General features: G+C 40.2%; 1 protein-coding gene across 15 annotated transcripts in view; it reads left to right on the top strand.

The window, feature by feature from the left end:
* TNS1 (tensin 1) overlaps positions 1-25,630 on the top strand; it is a 368,591-nt gene that overhangs the window by 286,094 nt on the left and 56,867 nt on the right. For all 15 annotated transcript variants that reach the window (XM_087920518.1, XM_087920520.1, XM_087920516.1 and 12 more), the window contains one exon: positions 19,762-21,510. In XM_087920518.1, coding sequence (XP_087776644.1) covers positions 19,762-21,510 — 1,749 coding nt within the window. The remainder of the gene's footprint in view (positions 1-19,761; positions 21,511-25,630) is intronic.

Here is a 25,630-nt window from a genome sequence, read left to right as displayed (position 1 = left end):
TTCAGGAGACAGAGTCAGTATGGAGGCAATAACTGGATTTTCATTTGTTAATTCTGAACTTTTCATTAACGATTGTTAGTAAAAAGCATTTCAGATGAACTGAGCCAAAAGTCTGTTCAAAGGACTTTGGTTCATTTTCCTTTTGTGTTTGGTAGTGACACTGGAAACTTTCTACTTAATTAAAAAAGGGGGTATGAGCAAAAGTAGTAAGGGTTTTGATTTGTTTTTAGTTTCTGTGGGTAATGAAGTTAACTCCGTTGCCTTCATTGAACACTATTGTATAGATCTGTTGGAAAATCAGAGAACTGCATCATAACAGTTGAAAATGTTCCAAATTGGAAGTTGGTATTTCAGTTCTTTGATTAGTTTGGAAGGGGGTGAATTTCTATGGAAATGCAAGCCACATCAGTTTTGTCTCTATCCAAAAAGCAAATGAAGCTTCTTGGGCTACAGATATTATGTAATGTCTGGACTGCTCTGCCTTTCATTTCTCAGTGTGGCAAGGAGCCCTGGCTTTTTGTTAAAGTGCCTCTCACTGTATATTCTATTCTGCAGAAGAGATTTGAAAATGAAGAAACATTTGATCAGTGCAGGGGGCTAAAAGTGAGAGGCAGAGGGTGGGTTATTGATGGTTTTCTTGCCTTATTGGATCAGATAATTAAATATTACCCAACTGATCCTTTGGGAATCAGCATGAGTTTGGCTGTTAGTTGGGAAGTACCTCTGAAGAAGTCAGAGGAAAAATGGACAGATGTGACTTTCTTTCACAAAATATGTTGATATGAAAGACACCAAGAGTCTGGCTTTCATAAAAGGGGGATGGAAAGGCTTTGGGCCAGGGTGGTTTAATTCTCAAAGTACAATATTCATCCAGACCTTGTACTTTAAGGAAGGCTGACATGGGATAGATGTAAAAGTATATGTTTAATTTCCTGGTGCACACTGGAAGGTCAGAAGCCCATGCAAGTAATTTGTCTGTGAAGTGTGAGGATTTTCCTTAATGAAGTGACAAGATTCAGGAAAAGAACAAAGGGATGACCTTTGATGGAGGCTGATTATCAGAGACTGAATTACCTATTTCTGTTGCAGTGTAAATAATGACATTATCTACAACCAGAAATTGCTGATTGGGTATAAGTTGCTTTCTTTCAGACTGGAAAATGTCAGCTTGCAGGTGGTGTTTTACAAATGCTAGCAAACCCCCATACCCCACCCCTTGTCTGGATTCATAATGGATTTGCAGGGTTTTAAAATGATTTTTTTCCCAGCCTGGGACTCGCCAGATGTGTTAGTTTATAACTACTGTCATTTCAATGAGTGAGATGATTGAGGAAAATGGGTGTTATGCAACAGATTTGGAGGTGCCAGATTTGAGAATACTGTCTTAGAGATAATATATCCAAGATTTCTTGCGATGCCTGTACCTGAGCCATTTTTTTTTTTTTCATGCAAGATGTGGTCATGCTGTTGGAATGGATTTTCACTCTCCTGGTATACTTCAGATCTTTTCAGGAGAATTCCCTAGAGCAGATTTGGGTTTGCCTGAGAGGTACAAAAAAATGAGAAGAAGTGAAATTATTGCATGAAAGACTGTCGCTACCACAGTGGATGTTTGTACTGCATTATCTTTAGCTGAACACTGCAAAACAGCAAGACTATTATCTTTGAAAACAGGCCAGAAAATAATAAATGACAATGGGTGAAGATATTTCTTAGTTAAAAAGGGTGTCCTTAAAACTATAAAGATGCAGCTGTTCTGTAGCTTCAGATTGCAAAACTTTGAATGATATATATGGAAGTGACTTTAACTAGTATATAGCATTTCCAGATCTAGTGAGAGAAAATCTGTATCAAGTTGGAGGAAAAAAACTCCAGGAATTTTTGAGTAGGAATCCAGAAGAGATGGGGATCTTGTATCTGCCTAAAAAAAGACCTGGAGCTTACAACTCTTACCATTTTAGAGTTTGCAGTTTTTGAAAAATGCCACACTGTTAGGCTTAAGCTCCCACTATATTTTCTTTCCCCTAAGGGACATATGCCATTTTTCTCTGCCACTGGCAAGTTCTTTCACTTCACTTGCAAGTGTATTTTGGGCATGATAATCCTGGTCATGTGACTGGGGCAATGCCAATAATGTTCCAAAAGGAAGGATCGCCACAGATGCTGCATTGTTTCCTAGAGCTTGTTCCACTCCATCTGAGTCCTGGGAGGAAGGCCCCATACCTGGTCCCAACACCCGTTTAAGTGCTCCTTTTAACTTGATGCAATATCAGTTGTGAAACTGACAAACAGCCCTGAACAATGGAGGACTAAATGCTGTCAGTAGAAACCTTTACTTTTAATTATTTTAAATAGTTGGCCACGGCGAGCAGGCAGTAGTGAATTGGCCATAGCGAGTTATCCCGTTCCGTTTAATAGAACGGGCTCTTGTTCAGAAAAACTTAGGGTTTGGGTAGTTTTCCACAGTTTTCCAGTTTTTACTTTTCCAATTGCAACAACTATCGAGTGAGTTAATATGGGGAACCAGTCCAGTAGTAGCTGGAGGATATCTACAGAAAGGGAGCAAATTTTTAACTGTCAGTCTGTTTTATCAAGCAACACGTGGGCTTTTTCAATTTATTATAACCTGACTTTAAATCTGGCCCTCGGTGAGTAAATTGGGAAAGAAGCAATGGGGTGGAGGAAGGACAGTGAATTTCAATCCCAGAAACCTCCTTTCACATTTCAAGAAGAATGCAAAGCCTTTTGCAGGTATAACTCCTTGGTAGGATCCTTTGACAAGTTGCATGCTTGCTCCTCTGAAACACTGGATTAGCAGCTTGAAGAATGTGTCTTTGCTCCAGTCCTGACAGGCTGCCAGAAGCAATCACTCCTGTTGCACTCTAATTATCAAGTGGTGTCATGCCAACAAGCACGCTTGCCAGGAGAGCTTGCTGTAAGGCAGGCAACAGCACAATTTCTTATGCCTGTACGCCTTGAACAGGGTGGTGTTGCGGGGGGAGGGGGGTTCACTAGGATCATAGACTAAAATGAGATGGGAGGTTGGCTGTAAATCCATTGGTTCATGCTGACCAAACAAAAATCCAGCACTTTTTGTCGTCCTGTATTTATCCTCAGCTGCCAATTAGGTGCAAATGGCTAATAATAATCCTATCTCTGGACAACCTCAGCAAACATTACCTTGAATTTTAGTATTTTCTCGGTGTAGGTAGGCACTGCAGTTTAATTAAAGACTCCTCCTTTTTCTGATTTAGCTTACATGAACAACAAAGTATAGAATTGATTATAGATGGATGGAGAAAGATTGAGGAGTTGCTGGTCCAGATCTTCAGTCAGCCATGAAATTTAACAGGTGACCTTAGAAGAGTCATTATTATCAGTTTAAGTGGCTTCCCTGGATTAAAAATAAGGGAGGAGGAGGAGGGAGTCATGTAGGCCAACTTGAGCTGCCCTTGGAAAAAAGAGGAAGGGATGCATTGACTTTTGTATTAGCATCCGTTGTATATCTTGTATATCCAGATAACATGTTATAGGCACTAAGCAGGCTGTATACAGGTAGTCCTCGAGTTAGGACCACAAAATTGGGACTGGAACTTCCATTGCCAAAATGAGATGGTTATTAAGTGTGAGTCCCACCCAATTTTGTGACCTCTTTTGACCAGCTCAAGGTTGACTCAGCCTTCCATCTTCCAAGATGGGTAAAATGAGGAGCTAGATTGTTGGGAGGAATAGGCTGACTCTGTAAACCTCTTAGAGAGGGCAGTAAAGCACTGTGAAGTGCTGAGTGCTATTGCTATTTTGCTATCATTGTTAAATGAATCAGCCTGCTTGTTAAGCGAATCACATGGTTGTTAAGCAAATCCGGCTTCTTCCATTGACTTTGCTTCTTGGAAACTAGCTGGGAAGGTCACAGATGGCAATTATGTGATCCCAGGACACTGCAACTGTATGCCTATTACCAAGGGCCCAAATTTTGATCATGTGACCACAGAGATGCTGACAGTTGTAAGTATGAGGACCAGTTTTCAATGCCATCATAAGTTTGAACGGTCATTAACAAATGGCTGTAAGTCAAGGACTACCTCTATTTAGTTTTTCATTAAACTGTAAGCTCAGATATACTCTCTGGTTTCTTGGCATTTATGGGAACAACTTTAGCTCTTTTTCCCTACTAGGTAGGGCTTAAGGTTTGTTTCAAGTACTTCGTTGGAGTTGGGTCTCAGCAACTTGCATAATGTGAGCATGATCTATAGCAATAGCACTTAGACTTGTATACTGCTCCCCAGTGCTTTCCAGCCCTCTCTAAGCAGTTTACAAAGTCAGCCTATTGCCCCCAACAATCCGGGACCTCATTTTACCCACCTCGGAAGGATGGAAGGCTGAGTCAACCTTGAGCCTGGTAGGATTCAAACTGCCAAATTGCAGGCAGCTAGCAGGCAGCAGAAGTAGCCTGAAGTACTTCACTCTAACCACTACGCCACCATGGCTGATGTTAGTTTCCTCTAACTACACACACTCACCATATATTGCTATTATGTCTTATTCTATGTGTGTGCCGAGTGGTTTCCTTTATGGTGCATAATGGATCTCTCACCATTACATACATAAAAGGGTCGAGGTAGAGTACCTCTTCCTTTGGGACTGTCCATGCTAATTACCCACGGTATGGTTTTTAGTGGTTTGGGGAAGTTCTACCCCTTTTTGATAGCTGTTGATGATGTTTGTTCTTGCCTGTTCATATCTTTCTTTCCCTTTTTGCCTGTTAAATGTTTTTTTTTAATGTTTAGCAAATAAATTTCAAGCTATGTGTTTATTAGCTATGCTGAGTGGCATATATGCTTGCTCTGAACGTGATATAAGGATTGAGTGGGAATGAGCTTGCTCCAAACTAAAAACTGGAAATTACCTACAGTAATTTTCCAACATTTTCAAGGCCCTACTAAAGTAAGCTTGGTAATTTTGTAACCAGCTAAGAATTTAGAAATGCCCAAGGCACATAAAATTCAGTGTAAAAAGCTGTTAACCCAGGAGTACCTTATGTTTTATTGTCATGTGAAGTGCTGTGCATTCTTAGATAACCTCTCACACATATTAAGAAACAATGGTGTGTAGCAGCTCTCTTGTACATGTATTTATTATTTATTAAACAGATTTATATGATTTCCCAATCGCACAGGATGACTGAGAGTCTTATACCATTATAATTCCCACAATATAAAATTACCTCTAGCCACACACTCTCATCCTTGCAGCAACAACAAACACAATCATACTGTTTGATTGGTTCTAAGTCTATCTGGGATCCCTAGGTCTGCTGACAGAACCGTGTCTTCAGGACCTTCCAGAAAAATATCAAGATGTGGGCGCAACTTATATCTGGGGGGACGATATTGCAGAGGGTGGGGAGCCACTCTAGAGAAGGCGCTTCTTCTGGTTCCCTCTAGATGTACTTCCCTGATTTATGCGATCCATAATGTACTTTCCCACTGCAGTACATCCACACATACATATTGATTTTGCAATAGGCTTAGAGATTACAGAATTGTTTTTCATCATAATTGATTTCATGTTATCTTCACTCATTAAGAAATGAGTGAATGGAGAATTACTCCTGGATGGCATACCTGTAACTCTCACCATTTTAAATGCTTTGAAACCTGTTACTTGGCCCCAGGTGCCAATTCTGCAATCCTCAGCCAAAATATATTGCACATTAAATCTGTGACTCAAAACACTCAGGAAGATTGTCTGCGATTATACAAGCAGAGATTGTATATTTTTCAGAGTAAATTTGCTTTCTAGAAATGAATACGTAATAAAGAGTTCAAAAGAAATTTGTAGAGATTTTTAAACCTTCTGGCTTTTCAGAATAAACAGAAATATCTCTTCTGTGTCCTTTGGAGACATCCTTGATGGATGAAAGTGTATGTTTTGTAAGCATTTCCTTGCTAATCAACATATTTGTGCTATGAACTCATATAATAATTGTTCCTATCCATCCATCCATCCATCCATCCATATTTTTTCAGGCAGGCCCTTTGCCCTCAGATATCTTCCATGCCTTCCTTGTTGAGTTCACACTGTTATTTACAGTCAGTATGTTGATCTCTCCCCATTGTTGGTATCAGTTTTAATTCACTAAGTTAAAATACTCACCTCCCTGTAAATCATGCCCCTTCACACCAGGGGAAGGAAGAGTGGTAAAGCGGAGCTATATCTGGTTTGTGAGTGAGGTCATGGCAGGTTGTGGCATGGAAAATACACACAACAGCTGCTTAAGACGCACAAGTATCTCACTGCTCTGGCTTGCTCGTACACACTGGGATATAAATATTGGCATTAGGTAGGATTTCAAATGTTTTTGAGTATCACTATGGAACAGATACACTTCATTCAAGTTGCCTAGGTTCAAATGTCTTTGCCTGTTAATTCGAAACCATGGTTATACTCTATAGTAAATGCCAGGGTAAATCCCATATGCCTGTTGCTTTTCATGCTTAGCAATTGTTAAGCATGTATATTGGAATGAGGATTATTCAAAATTCACAAAAGGCCTCAGCCAAATGCAATTGCAGTCATTAGTTAGGACAATAGATAGGGAAGGAAGAACCATGAAATACATTGGTTCAGATTCTGCAGAGATTCTCAGTCATCCAAGTCATGGTTGTCCCAAAGGTGCTTTTTTCAGAAGGCAACTGGACTTCCTTGTTTTTTCTTTTGAAGTTTCGTTTCTCATCCAAGCAGCTTCTTCAGCTCTGACAGAATAGTGGAGAAGATTCCTTAATCTGAAATTGAACCGAACAGTCAAGCTCTGCAGATTTTATCCCAGGATCGTCTATAAGGAACCTTTTGACCAGCATCACCCTTATAGCTTTTATTAGAGCAAACTTCTGACTTGGAGCATTCTTTGTGCTGCCTTTCTGCTTCGTATGTGTATAAATTGCTTACTCTAACAAGTTATCACCAAGAGAACCCCTTAGTTTGCCCTTAGACAATAAATATAGTAATGTTGCAATAATTGATCAAAGTTCTCAACCTTGGCAAAGGGCTCATCTGCTTGCTGTGGTTTTGAAATGTTCCGCTTGCTATTCTCACCACAGAACTTCCCTCTTGGTCCATTTTATTGATATGCATTCAAGATGATCCAGCACAAACAAAGTAGGTTTTTCGTGAAAAAGTTAACTTTCCTATGTAGATCATCTAGGCTGCAATGAGGAGGATATCTTAAGAGAGTCAACAAGGACAGCAGCTCTTCTGGTCTTGTATTAGTGGCATAGGAAGTAACCTACTGGGGGACGGGAGTTATTTAGACTTAGATCATGATTTTTGAAAGTTTTAGAAGATTACAGGGATCACACAACCTACAAAGGAATATCACAAGAAAATAAGGGCCCAGCCTTTCCTGTTCTTTACTTTTCTGTAATCCCGTTTTTGTGTACTGTGATTTATTATGAATAAATCAGTCTTAGTGGGTGTGATACATGTAGAAATTCAAATATACTGATTGCTGTCTGCCTCCTCACGGTTTACAGTTTTTCTTTGTTTACCAGCTACTTCTTGTTTTTACTGATTTCATTATTAAATGTGTAGTTCTAGCAAACATGGCACTCTGGAACCTCAGGAATATTAGCACCATAACTGTCTCATTAAGAAGCATATATTTTTATTTGTATATACCATATTTTCTTTGTGAATTCTAGAATTGAATTCTTGAATTTTGCCTTTCATCTTAACTTCCCGACTTGATAGTAACTAGTGCAAAATCACTAAGTGATTTCCGTGGTTGAGTGGAATTTAAACCCACGCTTCCCAATCTCAGCAAATAAAATACTTAAAACAAACAATAAAAAAGTTAAAAACAGATTTAGATAATATAAGAAAGCTTAGGCAAGTAATAAAACTCCTGATCTCCACAGTGTTGAAATAGAGAAGCTTATAATATTATTCTAAATAATAAATTTTAGTTGATTTGGAGAGCCTCTTTGGGGAGTGAATTTCACCACAAGAAAGAAAATTGCAGCTACTGTCATCAAAGAATAGGAGGAGATGTTCTTTAATGTTAAACTGCATCAAGACTCATTAAAGCTATAAATGTTTTCAGCACTACTTTGAATTGTGCTTGAAAACAAATTGGAATTGTTACACTTCTCTTCACATAAGTGCTCCCTATTTGCGTTGCTGCGAATGAAAGAGTTACAGTGAAAGCAACTAAGCTGTTCTAGAGAATCAGAGATTGAATTTCTGTCTATCTGTCTGTCTGTCATCAATAATTTAGCAAAATTACCAAATTGGCCCAGAATTCAGACTGACACAGACAAAAGTAATATATATAATTTCCATTATTTAGTTTCATACAAATGTATTTCTAAGGAGTTTGCCAACAAAATTTAAAAAAAGGAATGGGTTTAAATTATTTAAAATTTATACACAGCAGAGCTCCTCTGATGCCATGGAAGGGCTAAAAACTAATTTAGCCTGTTATAATGAGGGTAATCCTGTCCCATATTAAATGTCAAAAAGCAGAGTAGCTAATTTTAAATTATGCGAGATCGAATTTTAAATTAGCATTAGCCTCAAGACCATCCGCTTGACCATCCGAATCAACTCAGAAATATAGCTCTAATAGAAATACAAAAGAAATTAACAGTATATAGATCATACATTTATTGATTGTATAGTAAGTCCTAAACAGGAACCTCTGTCATTTAAAAGCTATAGTATTTTGAATTTAATTCAGGACATTACGGACTTAAAACTTCAGTCTGACCTCTTCTACCATCGAGGGAGATATTTAGGTCTGTTGAAATAGATCTTCCTTGGTGTTTATTTAAGGGACTTTATATGTAAGATACCGTATTTATCCTGTTTGTTCAGGGTTTTATGGCTCTCTCATAAATAGCCTGCAGGACAGACAAGAGAGGGAGCTCCTGTAAGAATCCTATTGATGCTGGGATACTGAAGAAATGGAAATGATTAAGGGACATTCATGGGGGAAGCATGAAAGATTGAATATCAGCTGACCATTTCTAGTAGCAACTTCAGTCATTGTGTATTTGTGGCCATCCTGTGTTGCTAGGTTGGGTTGGTTATCCTGGGAAATGTATGAAATCTCATATGCATCATATTTAAAGAACAGTGGGGTTAAAGTGGGGGCAAATCCCCACCATGAATCATGCTCATGGCTCATTTGTATATGCCACTTTGCTTAAATGCTTTTAAGTACTGCATTACAGTGGGCGATGTTCATATTTATGCCAAATACTGGTTGGATAATTATATATAGCACCACTATATAGAGTTGATTACATCTCTAGGAGTGAATGGCTACATGGTGTTTATTTTAAAATTTTCCAATGCAAGATTAACAAAAAGGGTGAAATGATTTTCTCTATAGATCAGTTTTGCTAGGAAAGCAACTTCTACGAAGTAGATCCGCTAAAAAGGTTCGATTTGTTTTTCTCTGCCCCCCCCCCCCGATTCATTATCTAATTCATTATCTAATTCTAATTCCTGTTGGCAGATGCACTTTGCAAACACCTCAATGTGACTTCAGTGGTGTTCATTCACTACAGCTCTACCCAATTTGGTCTGAAGGAAGCTTGTTCATTCCAGGCCTGGTTCATTAATTCTTGTCTCCCTTTCTCTTTTAAATTTTTTATGCCCACTGCACTCATTTTATTCCTCAGTTATTCCCAACCCCTCCAGAAAAGGTGTAGGAAGATGGGCATGACTTTAATATATCATATTTAGTATTGTGTAGGCATGACGTGCTCTGAATTCCATTCTATAATTTAGACTTTCTCAATCTGGAGCCCATTTGGACTTTAGTTCCTATAATTCCCACATCTTCATGTGTAACTTCATATATCTTCTTTGGTCGCACGTACACAAAATTAACCTGTAAGATGTTTTAAACAGCTATACTTCCTTTTCATAATCTGCAATGTCTTTTATGATCTCCTCATAAAGTGACAATATATTGGCTCAATATGATTATGTCTCAACTCTAGTTAACCCCATTAGTTCAGAGGTAAATGTACTGGAAGGGTAATTCTTGAGCCTTAATAAAAACAATGAATGGGTGTGCTTTCTGTGTCTAACTCCTACTGGCTGTACGATGATTATTACCTTTCTGAATAATGAAATGTGTTTGAATTTAACATTTACCATTAAGAGCACGTGGAGATAGTCTGATACTTTTCTAAATTATTGAACCAACCTGCATACAGACTGGCAAATATCGAATCACTGGTGTGAATAGGACAGAGTTCACTGAAGCAGAAGATTAAAACATTCCTTGATAGAATTTAGAGAGTAGAAAATTACACAGTGACACCTATAAATGCAAATTCTTTAATGAATGTTTGTACACACCTGAACAGCAATTTGCAAGGAAAGGTTCAGTTCCATCAGTGAGAAAATTGCTAATCAGTGGAATATTTACTTCTTGGGGATAATAGAGTCTCTCTTTGAGTGAGATGGGCAGTTTAAAAATATGAAATATAAATACAGATAACTAATAGGCTTGGGACAATTGTTATCCCTCAACACAAAAAAATTGAATGTAGACTGAAGTTTAATAAACTATCTCTCTTGTGCAACCTTTACTTCTTTGCACAGTACCTGGATTCTTTATTGTTGTAATTAGTAATTGTTTGTGTCTGTAATAGGGAATTTGTTCACTTAAGAATTTTATGACAGACTGTCTGCTGTTCCTACAATAATCCTTGATTGCTATCATATATAGATGAAGTGGGAGGAACTCTGTTCATCTTCTGGCGTCTGCCAGAAAGACAAGGGAGGACAAAACAGAAATGTGTCTCATGTGGGGACACAAGAGCCAATAATCTCATGACTGAAAAGACCACAAGAGTCAATACACTTTCAGACCACAAAAAAGCAGAAGGCATAAGCAGAGTGTGGTTGGCTGCTGATCTTTCTGAGTACTGTAGTGGCTTTGGTCTGCCTTGCCTGTTAAAGCTATCAACAATCCATATGAAACTCCCATTAGCAAGAGCTTTGTTTCCATCATTACATTTTATTCCTTTACTCTTTCTACCTCTTTCCCCCTTGTTCTTGCCTATAGGGAGACGAGAGCTGTCTCCTTGCCATTCAGTAGATGACTAAAGGGTGAGGAATCTACCTTCTTGGTTTACATCTTCTTTTGTTGGCATGGACAACCTCCTCTGTGGTTTAAGATGTCAAGGTGTAGGATGAGAGGTTGGCAGGGAAGCTTCTAGATTGCCGCAATGCAGAAGCCTAGAAAAATACACAGCCCAATCTTAAAATGTAATGCATTACGAGAAACCCTCCTCCCTGCAAATATGATGTCTTTTCTGAAAATAGCACTCAAGTCTGGAGTTACGCTAAGGTCTCCTAGGATGGGGGAAGCTACCTCTATAAAGTGCTCATCTTCTCAGATGTATACTGATGTTGAAATAGTTGAGGTTTCTCAATAATTCCTCTCTTGGAACTTTAAGAATTTTCCCCATTCCATCTATTCTGAACATTTTGCATTAGTTGTGCTGGATTTCAGAAGTCACAAAGAGGATTATTGAGGCATTGTAGCACTGGCTTTACAACTTCAGTGACTGCTTGTTTCCTTACAGCAATTAGTGTAGCCATGCCTTTTCCAAACTGGTGCACTAACCCAGGGGTGGGCAACAATGGCTCCTTTACAACCTGTATACTTCAACTCCCAGAATTCTTGGCTGGCTCAGGAATTCTGGGAGTTGAAGCCCACAGATCATTAAGCGGCCATAGTTGCCCACCCCTGCTGTAGCTAGAATTTTGGTATTATAGTTTCAAGATATCTGAAGGCTACCTGTTGGGCAAGACTGGCACAACAACTTCCCCTTGCTCATGTTTTGATAGCCACTAATGTGCGTTTGAAGTGGCAATGCACTGGAGTGCAAAATGAATGCAAATTCTGGTTCACAACTTGGTGAGAAGGCTTTAGGCAAAACAACCTCAATGTTCTTGCCCTCTCAGGAGATTTCTGATCCCTTTGGTTGATCTGTGAAAAACGAGTAGTTGAATAAATCATTGAAGTGGAATTGAGCATAGTGGCGCATGCTGTGGATTGGCCCCAACTTTCTGGATAATTTTTAGCACTACTGAACTTTAGGTCCCAAAGAAAAGAGAGATGGTTTCTTTTCCTTGTTATCCTGCAGAAATGTTGCCTTTCCTTTCAAGAGTTCCTTCAAATATAAACTAAATATTGAATTTGCTGGAATTTCTTTTTTAACCCAAATCCTAAAGATCTCTTTGTTTTACTGCGGGCTGTTAACAGAAGCATCAAATTGCTCTGCCAGTCAGTAGGGTCCAAGGTTCAAGTTTTTGAAAAGCAGATTGTAAACTCTACAGAAGTACTGCTGTCTCCTGTAGGCGCTTCATAAGGAATAACAAACTCTGGACTTGTAAGTTACATTTGCGAGTTAAAGCATTCATATTGTCAGAGAAAGCTGGCATCCCCTTTATTAGAGCACTGATGGGGATGCATTAGAAGCTTGATAAGGAAGAGGCAAATATCCCACCAAATACCAGTGCCAGGAAATTAAGAGAAGTGCTGTGTTTTGCTTTGGACCTCTCTTCCCCGCCCCACATGAACTAAATCCATCAGATTAGCTAGAGGAGTCGGCTATTCTTCATGTCACATTTTTATTTTAATTCATTTTAAAGGAATAAATCCCTTCCTAAGTCTTTTTTGTTTAGCAGCTGGGAAATGCTGCTGTGGTTGTGGAAGGTCCCTCTGGAAGAAAGAGAAATGTTTTGGCGAGTATGGAATGGAAAGGAATGATTTGGCCGTCACTCTGATCTCCTCCCCTTAGGTTAGAACTCTCTTTTCACCCTCCCGCCTTCCCTCTTGCTCCACTCTCTTTCCACTCCCTTCTGTCATTCTGCCTCTTTTCTCCGCCTCTTTTCCTCCCCACTCCCCCCTCCAACCCCAACCCCCAATCTCTCTCGGTGACTAGAGGACTGTAGTTGAGTGGCTGGGAGCTGAAGAAACTCCTTCTGCACTTCAGTCACTCAGCCTTTTCTGTGATGTCATCCTGAAATCACATAACTACGGGATGATAAGTGAACCCCTCGGGATCTGACTGGCTGAAATTACAGACAGGGTTTTATCCCACTCGCTTCCTATAAGCCAAGGGAAAAATAAGCCTCATTCTCATGCCTGAGACAGATGGAATGACAGTGTGCTCCGGCGAGCTCTTTTTCGGAACACCCTTGCACTTCAACTCTGAAGAATAAACAAACAAGCCCAGTTTTCTCTCCAGCTGCAGAGACTTCCCTAAGTGGTAAGTTTGTCTTGCCTGTGATGGGGTTTAGTTCTGGTCTTCGGGGTGATCCATGCTTAAAAAAAAAAAAAAAGGCAAATGGGATCAATTTAGGCTTTTCCTGCTTGGAAAAGGGCTCCTCCTGGTCTTGTGGCTGAGGTAAGCATGGGCTTCTTGGTGCTGCCCACCTCCCAAACCAGAAGGCAACACAACTTTTAGACAGTCTCTAAAATAGAGTATGCAGAACTGTCTCCAAGAATTTGTTACATGGCTGGAGCCTTCATCCCAAATGCCAGCAGAGGCAGGGAGAATGAATACCCAGAGATGCTACTCTTCTTGCTATTTTATTTTATTTTATTTTTAAATATAAATTTGCATACATACACTCTTAAGGTGGAGCATGTAGAAGTTAACCTTCACAAACTCAAATCAACTCATTTTTTTTTTATTATCCTTATGTTGTGACTTGTCACTGAATTTCTGGGGAGAGCACAAGGGAGAAGGGATGCAAAACTTTACCTAGATTGACAGATTAGGAGGAATAACGCCTGCCAAGGGCTACCTCCGCCAATGGTGTGTGATTGGTTGATCAGTTGATTCAGTGGTTCTTTACTAAGCAAAACTTGAAAGCTAAATGTAAAATGACCAGGGAATTCTAAACTTGTAGAACCTGGAAAATAAAAGTGACCTACCCAAGGCTTTGCTCCAGAGCTCCTGTTTGCCATGTAACTGATTCCTTTTTATTAATAATTTTTCTGCAGAGTAAACTGACCAGCTGACGCCATCTAGGCTTGCAGAATTATAATTGGATTTGACTCCCATCATTTCCAGAAAGCTGGAAGTGGTCCCAGCTGGCAGTACCTTTTCATTATAGATTCTTTTGATAACTTTGCCCGAACCTCCATTTAGGAAGATTGGGATGCTTGGGGTAGATATATAAGAAAAAAAAAAGTGGGGAATAACAGCAAACAACACAGCCTTATTTCTATATGACATGTCGTATTATCCATTTGGGTGAAAAGTGAGACATTCTCAAGAGCAAAATACGAACTCTATCCTCACCTGACTAGGCTGTTATTTTCCACCAGCAGAGCTGGAAGGGGGTGGGTAGGAAAAAGAATGATTTTTCTTTTTTTCTTTTTGCTCTTGGCATTGAAATCCTGGCTGTCTGAATCGATACAGATAACTTAGCCGCTTCCCTCTTTCATGCCCTTGCAGTATCCACTATCTTTGACAACTCCGGCAGCTGCATCAATAAACAAACGGGTGTTCTTCCTCCTCTCTTCCCTGCCTGCCACTTGGCTGAATGGGTCTGCTGGCCTTCATGATTGGAACAGAGGAGATCAACAAGGGAGGCACCTGTTGCTACTAGACTGGGCACCAGAGCAGGGGTGGGTTTTTGTTTCATTTATTTTACTGAGGGAAACCTGCCTCACCTAAGCTGGATTTTCCCCCCGTTAAATTTGAAAAAGAAAGGGAGAAATAACATTTAATTAAAGTCGAAACCAAAGTGTTCACAGGTTGGGATGGTTTGTTAGGTGCTTAGATTGTACGTGGCACTATTGTAATTCTTTATCTCAGCAAAGTGTCTTTCTTTCTCTTTCTTCTTTCTTCTTTTCCCCTTTCTTTCTTTCCTTTTTCTTTCTTTCCTCTTTCTTTCTTTCTTTCTTTCTTTCTTTCTTTCTTTCTTTCTTTCTTTCTTTCTCTTCTCTCTCTTTCTCTTTTCTCTCTCTCTCTCTCTCTCTCCCTCTTTCTTTCTTTCTTTCTTTCTTTCTTTCTTTCTTTCTTTCTTTCTTTCTTTCTTTCTTTCTTTCTTTCTTTCTCAGCATTTATAGTTTTTTTTTTTTCAAACAGTGTTGTGTTGATGTCCTCTGGAAGAACTCCCAGTACCTAATTCCTCATGAAATTAGTTCCATTCCCATTTTATTGCAAATTAAGTGACAATGTGCAATTATCTCACCATGGTCACAGTTTTCAATGTTTAAGCTTTGGAGATAAACCTGCTTTATTGTCACATTGATAATGTATATAGGCTCGGTGGGAGTAGGATTCTCTTATTTCACAATTCTGTGTAACATAGAGCAGACAAATGCAGAAGGACAGAATGCCACATCTACTGTGTTGCATGCTACTCCCTCCAGAAGACAAAGGGCCACCCATTCTGCCTTAATGTTTGTGGGCACTTGCACTGTTAACAACCTCACCCCTCTGACTTTCTGGATGTTTGTGTGTGTACCATCATGGCTCCTATCTGGGACTTTGGGGGATAAGCCCATTTTCTCACTGAAAACTTTTGTTTTCAGTGAGACAATAGGAAAATTTATACCTCTGTCAATACTCACTTTAATTTCCTTGGTGCATTTTCCTTCATAGGAAGGAAACAAGGAAATAGCAAAGCCTCCCTCTGGATACTCTTAAAAGGAAGAGCGGGGATGGGTGGGGGTGGTAAGCACCACTACACCTTGATTTCATGATGGAATTGGGCAATCTCAAGAGACAAAAATAAATTTGTACAAGTGAAAAGCCATTGGCAGATCAATGTTTCTGCTAGATCTGGGATAAAGGTTTATTGGCTCAGTTACCCAAGGGGGGAACAGGGAGGGGGGCTGCCACTCTCGGATGCCCATCCCTAAATTGGAACAGAAAGTTATCATCTCTCTGAGAACTCACTGGTATCTTGAGAATATATTGAACAATGCTGGCAGTAATGGGAGCAGAACAGTATATTCTATACCAACCAAAGGTCTTCAAACTTGGCAAGTTTAAGACTTGTGGACTTCAACTCCCAGAATTCCTGAGCTAAAATGACTGGAGGAGGAATTCTGGGAGTTGAAGTCCACAAGTCTTAAAGCTGTCAAGTTTGAAGACCCCTGATCTATACCCTAACACTGATTCCTCTGGGATACGTTGAATGATTCCCCGGACCCAACCTGTTATTTATAGGGGCAGCTTTGGTAGAAATACTGCAAGGACAGGACAAGGTCAGTTAGGTATCCAGAACATCCTATCCACCATTCCTTTAGCAAGCATCCTAAATTGGTGGGTGATCCTCTTGAAGAGGCATTTGGGGACAAGATTAGTCTCTCTCCTCTTTGCCCCTCTCAGTTTCCCATGGACCCTTGAAATAGAACGATATGCAGGATGCCTTCTGGTATGTCTTCTGGCTGCATTTTCAAATTAAAAATAATTGTTTGGCAGCAAGATGGCTTTGGGAGAGTTCTACTGGCACCAGAGAGCAGTTTTTGGACCTGTTAACTAAAAACAGATGTGCTTTGTTATGTGCTCAACAATTCACTTCTTAAGCTGAAATTTGTACCATCAGCCCATTGTGGCCGCCATCAGTTCTTATGGTTATGCAACCTCACTAAGGACACTTAATGGCTCCAGAAGACTGATAGAGGAAACTTGTAGGACCATGGAAAGGATGATATGACTCCCAAGGGGAGAAGCAGACTAGAGTGTGAGTTTTTTTTTCCCAATAATTCTTGTGGCTTCCCCACAACATTCATCCGTTGTTCGGGGCTCTTATGTGCAGCTGCCCAGCCCTTGGGAAGAATGTGAGAGGTTCATTCCATGATCTTTGTAAAGCAATGATTGCAGTTGGGCAACCTGGACTCCATTTCGCCTTTTGGGAAAGGTCAGTTCCGAAAAACTATTTTGAAAGTTCTTTAACTGAGCTTAGAAAAGATTGGGTAGGTTTAAGTAGAAAACCCTGGAAAGTATTTTATGACTGCCGCTTTGTAAGGATGTGTTCATTGCTCCCCTCACCTAATAGTTAGTGTGAACAAATTTGGGATGAGTGATTGTGCATGCACACTACCAAGCTATGCAGCTGGCCATGAAATGAACAAGTGCTTTGCATTTTAAATGCTGAGCACTACTGTCTATTTCTTGAACATTTTGTCTCTGTGTTAATGTGTTCTTGGTGCTCTGGTGATGGTTTTGAGTGTATGAATATTTTGCTTTAGCCTCATTTCGGTGCAAGCAAAGGAAGGTAAATGCTGGATTTATGTTTTTCCTCACATAAATTCTATATAGTTACTGCTGTATAATGGTTGTTAATAGTTGCTATTTGGATAGATATCTATGTGTGTCTGTATGTGTGTATGCATCCTTGAGCTTCATGAGGAAGAACTGTGGTAGGCTATGTGGAAATGCTTGATCTTTGCAGATAAGCACATTTGATCTACACTCTTCCATTAGTTCATCTTTTGTTCCTGAATAAATCTTTGACTTTTTGCTAATGAGAAGTTATTCCCCCCCAAACAATTTACAGAGGCTCCAAAATAGAAGAAGAAAAAGAATATGGCATTCAGCTTCATTCGGGTATTTTCCCATGTCATTGTAGTTGTGCTTTTAAAGTTGTAGCAATGTTTTGGCAGAATCTCATCTGTCATCATCAGGCTTCTGCCATCTGCCATCGTACATACATACATATATACATACATACATACATGACTCACAGATGAACACTATACAGAAGCCTGATGATGGCAGATGAGATTCTGCTGAAACGTCGCTACAACTTTAAAAGCACAACTACAATGATGTGGGAAAATACCTGAACAAAGCTGAATGTCATACATGTAAGTACCCGCAAAAACTTAAGAAAACATATACATATACATACATACATATATATATATATACATATATACATACATATATACATATACATATACATATACATATACATATATATATATATATATATATATATATATATATATATATATATATAAAACACATACCTAAAATTCACATAGAAAGCAGTTTTGAAGCATCAGATATGTGAACTATTGCAACTATGAATTTTATCAGAGGTCTTCCATACAAGAAAGTAAATAGACATTTAATCTTACTTATCTGACAAGACCTCTGGCTGTGTTCTATTTATTCGACGTTAAAACAAAAAATACTATCCTGTGACCTTTATGACCAAAGTCTTATTTAGGGCACTGGCAGACAATTTACCGGTCTTTGAGTTGGCAGAAAACTTGCTGTTGACCACCAAGTCCTATTGCATCACTATAAATGGGATTAACAACTGGTGCTGCCCATATTGTTTCAATAGGGGACAAATTAAGGCATATGATTGGTGGAGTCCTTCATTTTCCTCCCTACCAAATTTCAGCTGTTTTCCCTTGGAAAAATAGCCACTAATTACTGCCATTAACAGGTTGGACAAGTATAGGTAAGTGTGGAACAGTATGTTTAACTACCTGTCAAATTTCCTGACTAACATAAGAGATACATATCCTTAATCTAAAATTGGTTCCCACGGTGGTGGATTAAATACGTACAAACAGAATACTGGAGATAAAAGTGCCCTCCCATTTATGTTCCCTAGCAACTAGTAGAGAGAAGCATGCATATTCAGCCAACTTTTTCATTATATTCTCCAATGTAGTTGCCAAGATCCATTTGCTGGCCAAGTAAAACCAAACAGGACCTGTACAGGGGCCCAAAAACCCTCCTGTATTTTGTAGCTCCTGGCTTACAGCAAAAGTCAGAGGTTCAGCTCCTCCTTTACAATGCCATTTATGGGAAACTTCATATTTTTGTAGTTTTACACCCCCCCCCCTCGGGTTTCCTATATCATTGGATCAATGCGAAACACATCTGCTATAAAAAAACATCCTGTGTTCAGATAATGGGGGGAAAAAACAGAAAGGGGGGAAGAATTCCATGCAATTGTTTTGGCTCTGTTTCATCAGTGCATCTTCAGCTGCAATGAATTCCTGTGGGAATGGGATATGGGGCAGACCTCAGGGTGCGGACAGTATGAGGACATATGCTATAAGATAGATAGACTTTTTATTGTCATTTTTTGTACCGTGAGCACACTGATCCACATTAAAAATGAAATTCTGTTGGATGCTCTCAAGAGAAAGTGCATATCTACCCAACTGCATACATAACATATATATACACGTGCTATATACATATATAAATATATACCTGCACAATATATCTCTATCTATCTCTCTATCTTTATCTGTCTGTCTATCTATCTATCTATCTATCTATCTATCTATCTATCTATCTATCTATCTATCTATCTATCTATCTATCTATCACTGTCCATTTTGAATACTTAGTGGAAAGAAGAAAGAAGAGTTCACAAGGTTGATCCTATATGGAACAAAAAACTGTGACTGAATCTAGATGTTCTGCTTTGGATACCACGAATACCATATGTTCAATTGGTAGAGTAGCAGTGTTTATTCTCTTGGTAACCAAAAGCGGACACCAACCCAGGTATCTTAAAGTTACAACTAGGATAGGGGGTCTCCAATCTAGCAACTTTAAGACTTGTGGACTTCAGTTCCCAGATTGGCTCAGCTACTCATGGTGGCTGAACAATTCTGGGAGTTAAAAATCCATAAGTCTTAAAATTGTTGGGTTTGGAGACCCCTAAACTAAGAGATCTGGCTTTATTATTGATTTCCTTGTCTTCTTTCTCTGCTCTTTCATGCAGAAGTTGGGCACACCCAAGGACCCCTGGATGGAAGCCTGTATGCCAAGGTGAAAAAGAAAGACTCCCTTCACGGCAGCACTGGCACTGTCAATCCCAACCGGCTTGCCCTCTCTGCTGCCCCCAACCACATTGAACATACACTGTCGGTCAGCAGTGATTCAGGGAACTCAACTGCTTCCACCAAGACAGATAAGACCGATGAGCAGGCAGCACCTTCGGTTCCCAGCAGCAGTGGAGGAAACAACCCTATTTTGACCCCTGAAGAAAAGCGGGAGCTTGAGAGCTTGCTCAGTGGATTTGGTTTGGAAAACGAAGCCACCATGCACAACCACAGCCCCAGTGAGATAACAGCAGCTGTTTCTGCTTCACCGGGCCGCCATATCATACCAGCTCAGATTCATGTCAATGGGGAAGCTGCTGGCTTAGTGGCTGAGAGGGAAACTGACATTTTGGATGATGAGTTGCCCAACCAGGATGGACACAGTGTGGGTAGCTTAGGCACCCTCTCCTCTTTCGATGGCACCACCAACACCAGTGACATTGGCTATCATGAGGCTCCCCGGATGGAGAGCCTCAATTCTTTACCCAATGGTTCATCCAATTTCAATGGCTTAGACAAGCTGCATGATTCGGAGATGGTTATCAACGGTGGTTATCCCTACAACAACCAGAATGCCTTGCGGAACATTATTGGACGTCACCCTCATGATCCTTATGCGCACATCAGGCCCTCAGTGTCTGCCCAAGAAAATTTGGCGGATTATCACCAGCATGGTTTCCCCACTCCTGGCTGGTTACAACCCCAGCCACCAGCTTCCGGCCAGCAATATCCCTATGGCTGCGACTCCAATAGCATATATCGCTCCCAGTCCTTCCCCACAGCTACTGTTGAAATCTCCCAGCTTCCTCAAGCACCAGCCCGCAGCACAAGTAGTCGAGACGCTGTCCAGAGGGGGCTTAACTCTTGGCAGCAACAAGGTGGAGGTAGCAGACCACCGTCACGTCAACAGGATGGTGCCCGAGACAGCCACAGTTCCAGCCTTGCTAGTGCAAGCCCCCAATCCAGCCCTTCACAAGCAGCACCCCCTCAAAGCATAAGCATCCCTGAATTCCCTAGAGTTGCCTCCCAGAAGGAAATAGAACAATCCATTGAAGCTCTCAATATGCTCATGCATGACCTGGATCCTTCTGTCTCCGTGATGCCTAAATCCCAGAGTGTTCCGTTGGCTACCAGAGAAGACAGGCCACACCCAGTAGCTCTTTCAATGTCTGCCCAACCTGTGATAGGACCTCATGTGGTGCAACCAAAGGCTACTAATGCTTTTGGCTTGATTCCAGGAAGCCCTTCACAAAACTCCCTTGGCTCCAGTGTGCCACAAATGGTTGAACCCATACCTAAAGCTCATCCTATGAAACTATTGCTCAACAGTGTTGGAGAACTGGAATATCCAGCACAAGATTTCAGAGAGGCCTATTCTCCCTATGGCTATCAGAACCAACAGCCAACTGTAATACAAGGAAAGAGCCTTGGGCAGATGGCAGGAAGCCCACCCACATCTCCCAGGCCTCATGCAACAGCATGCAAGGTCATGGAAGGGCAGCATCCTCTGCTGACATTATCTCCCTCATCCACAACAGCAGTCCAACCCCAGGTGCCCTTAAATGAGGCTGAGCATCACGGGGAAGCCTCTCAGACTTCAGTTGAAGAGCCTTTGCATCTTGAAGGTCTGGTGGCTCACAGAGTAGCAGGTAAGAAAGTCTTGCTATGGGTTTTCCTTCGAAGAAGCCACCTCTGTTTTAGGGGCCTGAATGGGGATTTTGTAAGTCATAGGATGTGTGCTTTTTCAGGAATTTGCTTCATTCAAATTAAGAGTGACAAACTCAACTTTCCCTATAAAATGCAGAATGAAAAGACTGCAGTGCAGAAAATGCAGAGAATGTTTCATTTTCACTTGCAATGGCCTTTCTCTAAGTATGGCTGGATTTTCAATAGCTGCTATTGACTATTTATTCAGTTCTAAACAATGCCCTGGGCATGGAGCCTCATCCTGTATCTGCATGCCATGCCCAAGGAGATTGTGTTCTAGGAGGCTAAGGATTGAGAGGTTGGAATGGGCCAATTGGTGATGCAATAAATCAAATTCAAGCATTAATATAGCTAGAGGAAGGGTTGCCCTGGAAATTCATGAAGAAAAATGCATAGCTAAAAAAATTTCCCCTAATTATGCATAGCAATGCATGAATCAGTATGGGGGAAGGGCGAAAAGATCTCAACTACTTCACATGGGTTATTGTCTTGGGCCAGGAATGGCTAGCATTTTTAGCAGGTGTGTCATATGCCAATGCCAAGCTTTTGATAGGACCAGCATAATTTGTACTGTAGCTCAGATAATCTGCCTCCATTGCCGGCTAAGCTAGAGGAACATCATTACTTTATAAAGCCTTAGTAAAGCCACACCTGGAATACTGTATCCAGTTTTGGTCACCACATTACAAAAAAGATGCTGAGACATTGGAAAAAGTGCAGAGAAGAGTAACTAAGATGATTAAAGGCCTGGAGACTAAAACATATGAAGAGCGGTTGTAAAATTTGGGTTTGGCTAGTCTAGAGAAAGGAAGGACTGGGTGGACATGATAGCAGTATTCCAGTATTTGAGAAGCTGCCACAAAGAAGATGGGGTCCATTTATTTTCCAAAGCACCAGAGAGCAGAACAAGAAACAATGGATCCTGATCAATGATTTGTCTGAAATGGTATAGAGTTTCCTGCTTGAGTTGCCTCCAAGATCCATTCCAACTCTGTCTCTAATCAAAGAGAGAAGCAACCTAGAATTAAGATCAAACTTCCTAATAGTGAGGACAATTAACCAGTGGAACATCTTGCCTTCCGAAGTGGTGGGTGCTTCATCACTGGAGGTTTCTAAGAAGAGACTGGACAGCCACTTGTCTGAAATGGTATAGGGCCTCCTGTTTGAGCAGTGCGTTGGATTAGAAGTCCCTTCTGATTGATTGATTGACTGCAGCTAGAATTGCCCCATTTGAAGTCTAGAGGATCCTTTTACCATCACTTCAACCTAGGAGTAGTGTGAATCCCTGCAGCATTACTATACGTTGGTGGTCTGTAATCTGTACTTAGTGTCTTCGTAACGTGAGATAACAATGAGCACCACAAACCTTTCCCCAAGCTATTTTTGTAGAGAATTCTCTTCCTTCCTTTTCCCAAAAGGAGAAAAATTGATGTTGGGAGCTACTGCATTTACTTCCCTGAATTTGGGTGCTCTCCCTGGGTTCTGATAGCCATAGCTAATTCATGGGCTGATACTGTGCATCTATGCCTCTCTTGCCCTAAACTGACATCTTTATAAACAAGAAATCTTGAATTTCTAATGTATAATTGTTAGCAGTTGACATTAACACATACAATACAACATTGTTGGATAGGGTGGATCCTGGGGAGAAATTACCCAGCAACTGCTAGGGTGATTGTGGCAAACAAGACAGGGCATTGATTTGATTTTATGTTCAGTGAATGAGGGAACTGGCAAAAAGCTTTTAGTGTCTTTGCTGCAAGTTGCTGATTTAGGAAGGAAATGTCCACCACACCCACAGAAGCGCAATATTCCGTTGCCTCGGGTGCTTCTTTCATGTCTTTTTCCGAAGCTCAGAAGACTGGAAGTCTTGGGCAGGGCACTGTATCCTCTGAACTGAGAAAGGGGTATTCAGTGAGAACAAGTAATGTGCATGAGTTTAAATACATGAAATTCTCATGGTTGTTTCCCTTTTGGCTTTGCTGAAGACCTTTGTCTTTGCAATTCTAGATATCTGAAAAAGCAGTGGAATCCCACTTTTTTCTAGAGTGCCTGTGGCATAGAAAGGACAAGGTACTTTGGCTTATACAACTAGTAAAAAGCACCTTTGATTTTGTTATAATCAGTGGAAGGGAATCATAATAAACACAAAATCTTTAGACTCTAAGATCCCCACTCCTGCCCCATCACTAATGGCAAGCTCAACGGCTCGTTCTTCCACTCCAGTGATAATTTTAACAGACTAACAAAGCAACAGAATTGGAATGGATCTTGGAGAAAACTCAAGCAGGAAACTCTATACCATTTCAGACAAATCGTTGTCTAATCTCTTCTTAAAAACCTCCATATTAATTCTTCATACGCTTTTTAAATAATCTCTCTTCAAGCATATATATGACCACCTTAAAAAAAACATGTTTATCCAAATCCTGATGATGAAAAGTTTGCCATCTTAAGACAGACTTGAGCTTTTATTTACGCAACAGATCCTAGATTTCATGCCATGCAGTACATGACAAGAACTAAGTATGTTATGCCTTGGACACCATGAAGGTTTTTAAAAATGTATTCAGGCAAGTCTTCCTTTTAATCGAGATGGATTGGTTCTTTTGAAACAGTAATTCCTTCAGTAAGTGCCTTCATCATTTTGAACAAGGTTGCATATTAAACAGGCTTTGCCCAATCAGAAGTTTTAGAGGATACACTTTCCAAAACTGTCTTTGGGATTAAAGTTCTGGAATTCTCCTTTAACCAGAATATATAGTGGCAAGGAAATATTGTGGTCATTGCATTCAGTATGCAGTGTCAGCCTCAGCAGTCTCAGAGATGGTAATTAGATGAAAAAGTATTTAATTGTAGAACCACTCAGAAATGTCCTGGATCTAATCCAACCCTCAGTACCAGTCAAAGCTGCTGTTCAGCTTCTGGGCCATGGGATTACAATATTTAGCAGAGAGAAAATGTTTTAGACAATAAAGAAAACAGTAAGATGAAAAAAAAAAAAACAGGTTCAAGGCTGATCCACTGTACTATCTTGGAATGTGTAGAGATGCACATAATTTAAGTAGTGAACCTGTGATAGAAATACGTTCCCTGTGTTTACATTGGGTGTTCAGTGTTCTTACAAGGGCTGAACTCAGATTAAAAGGAATTGCTTTTGTTCACACAAAACATAGCAGTAAATAGTCCTTCTTTGCCTGCAGTTGGAAGTAACACCCATAATCACTGATTCTTCATTGTCTCCAGAACAGTGCTTTAGTGTTTTGCAAAAGAAAGTACTTTTTAGAATATGTTCAGAATCTACATTTTAATAAAGTTACAAGAGAAATTAGTTCAGTTCTGAATGGTGTGAACTTGTCCAATATATGTGAACAGATGCACGAACATGCCAGATACAGGATTCTGGACCTGGAGATCTATTTTGACAATTCAGAAAAAGAAATAAGGAAACACATGTATTAAGTAAAAGAGCACCTTAAAACATACCCATTAGGAAAAGTATGCACAGATTCACTTATTTTGTCAGACTGCTAGGGAGGCGGACAAGTATGTGGACAAGCATGTATATTTTAAAAAAGGTACACAAAGTGCATATGACATTTCCTGTTGACTTTTTAAATTTTTAATTGCAAATTGCATTTGTGCAAGAGCACAAATATATGATTGGAAAAAGGAAAAATCAGAAAAGAAAAGAAAGCTTGGAAGCAAATAACTGGCAGATGCTAGAGAATGATGAGAAGGAAATGTCCAGAACAAGCTGAAAGAGCAAGGGCCAACATGTTATTTACAGTGACTTGCTATAAATTGCCTGTTTGTTCCAAGGCAAGTATGTGTGGAATTTCACAGATCATCCTCCTGCCTGGTTCTTGCTGTCATGAGAACTCCAGTTTCCTATTCAGGGGCAGGGGGAACACCCCCTGCAGTGATTACAGCAAAATGTCTCACGGAGGATTTGCTCCCAGGAAAAGCTGAGCATCACTGAAAATCCTGCACATCCCAAGAGAACTCAGGATCTAAATGAAAGCCCAGGGACAATTAGCAGGGTCTGCTCGAGTCCTGCTT

Source organism: Pseudonaja textilis, chromosome 1, assembly GCF_049901715.1.
Source record: "Pseudonaja textilis isolate UNSWEBS1 chromosome 1, rPseTex1.2, whole genome shotgun sequence".
Lineage (NCBI taxonomy): Eukaryota > Metazoa > Chordata > Lepidosauria > Squamata > Elapidae > Pseudonaja > Pseudonaja textilis.
This window is presented reverse-complemented; position numbering and strand designations above follow the sequence as displayed.